Here is a 1,164-nt window from a genome sequence, read left to right as displayed (position 1 = left end):
CCACACATAATGTCAGGCACAGTGCACATTTAGGTTGGGAACTGTTTCCCACACTCTTTGGGCCACTGGAGTTAGTGGCTAGCTTAGTGTTGTCATTGTTTATGACGATGTTCGCATATTTCCTAATTGGGAAAGTCATTACATAATATCAGTTTGGTTTGTACTGTCCGCTTTTTCACTACAAAAGTTTGTAGTGTCCGCTTTTTGGACAACAAATATTTGTAGTGTCCGCTTTTTAGACTACAAAAGTTTGTAGTGTCCGCTTTTTTCATTACAATGTTTGTAGTGTGTGCTTTTTAGACTACAAATGTTTGTAGTGTCCGATTTTTTCATTACAATGTTTGTAGTGTGCGCTTTTTAGACTATAAATGTTTGTAGTGTCCGCTTTTTTCATTACAATGTTTGTAGTGTGCGCTTTTTAGACTACAAAGGTTTGTAGTGTCCGCTTTTTTCATTACAATGTTTGTAGTGTCCGCTTTTTAGACTAGAAATGTTTGTAGTGTCCGCATTTTTCACTACAATGTTTGTAGTGTCCGCTTTTTGGACTACAAATGTTTGTAGTCTTTGCCCTTTTCATTACAATGTTTGTAGTGTGCGCTTTTTTCATTACAATGTTTGTAGTGTCCGCTTTTTAGACTAGAAATGTTTGTAGTGTCCGCTTCTTTCACTACAATGTTTGTAGTGTCCGCTTTTTTCATTACAATGTTTGTAGTGTGCGCTTTTTAGACTACAAAGGTTTGTAGTGTCCGCTTTTTTCATTACAATGTTTGTAGTGTCCGCTTTTTAGACTAGAAATGTTTGTAGTGTCCGCATTTTTCACTACAATGTTTGTAGTGTCCGCTTTTTGGACTACAAATGTTTGTAGTCTTTGCCCTTTTTATTACAATGTTTGTAGTGTCCGCTTTTTTCATTACAATGTTTGTAGTGTCCGCTTTTTAGACTAGAAATGTTTGTAGTGTCCGCTTCTTTCACTACAATGTTTGTAGTGTCCGCTTTTTTCATTACAATGTTTGTAGTGTGCGCTTTTTAGACTACAAATGTTTGTAGTCTTTGCCCTTTTCATTACAATGTTTGTAGTGTGCGCTTTTTTCATTACAATGTTTGTAGTGTATGCATTTTAGACTACAAATGTTTGTAGTGTCCGCATTTTTCACTACAATGTTT

General features: G+C 35.7%; 1 protein-coding gene across 1 annotated transcript in view; it reads left to right on the top strand.

Annotated features, from left to right (window-relative positions):
* Positions 1–276: 276 nt before the first annotated feature.
* The window catches only part of LACBIDRAFT_332772 (uncharacterized protein), a gene marked incomplete at both ends in the record, with an annotated part of 1,517 nt that continues 629 nt past the window's right edge, over positions 277–1,164 (top strand). Inside the window, 11 exons of the mRNA XM_001887361.1 lie at positions 277–285; positions 318–339; positions 379–400; positions 423–431; positions 531–553; positions 653–674; positions 713–735; positions 805–826; positions 957–978; positions 1,017–1,078; positions 1,139–1,160. Coding sequence (XP_001887396.1) covers positions 277–285; positions 318–339; positions 379–400; positions 423–431; positions 531–553; positions 653–674; positions 713–735; positions 805–826; positions 957–978; positions 1,017–1,078; positions 1,139–1,160 — 258 coding nt within the window. The remainder of the gene's footprint in view (positions 286–317; positions 340–378; positions 401–422; positions 432–530; positions 554–652; positions 675–712; positions 736–804; positions 827–956; positions 979–1,016; positions 1,079–1,138; positions 1,161–1,164) is intronic.

Source organism: Laccaria bicolor, genomic scaffold, assembly GCF_000143565.1.
Source record: "Laccaria bicolor S238N-H82 LACBIscaffold_44 genomic scaffold, whole genome shotgun sequence".
Lineage (NCBI taxonomy): Eukaryota > Fungi > Basidiomycota > Agaricomycetes > Agaricales > Hydnangiaceae > Laccaria > Laccaria bicolor.
The sequence above is the reverse complement of the archived record's forward strand: the minus strand, read 5'-3'. Positions and strand labels throughout refer to the sequence as shown.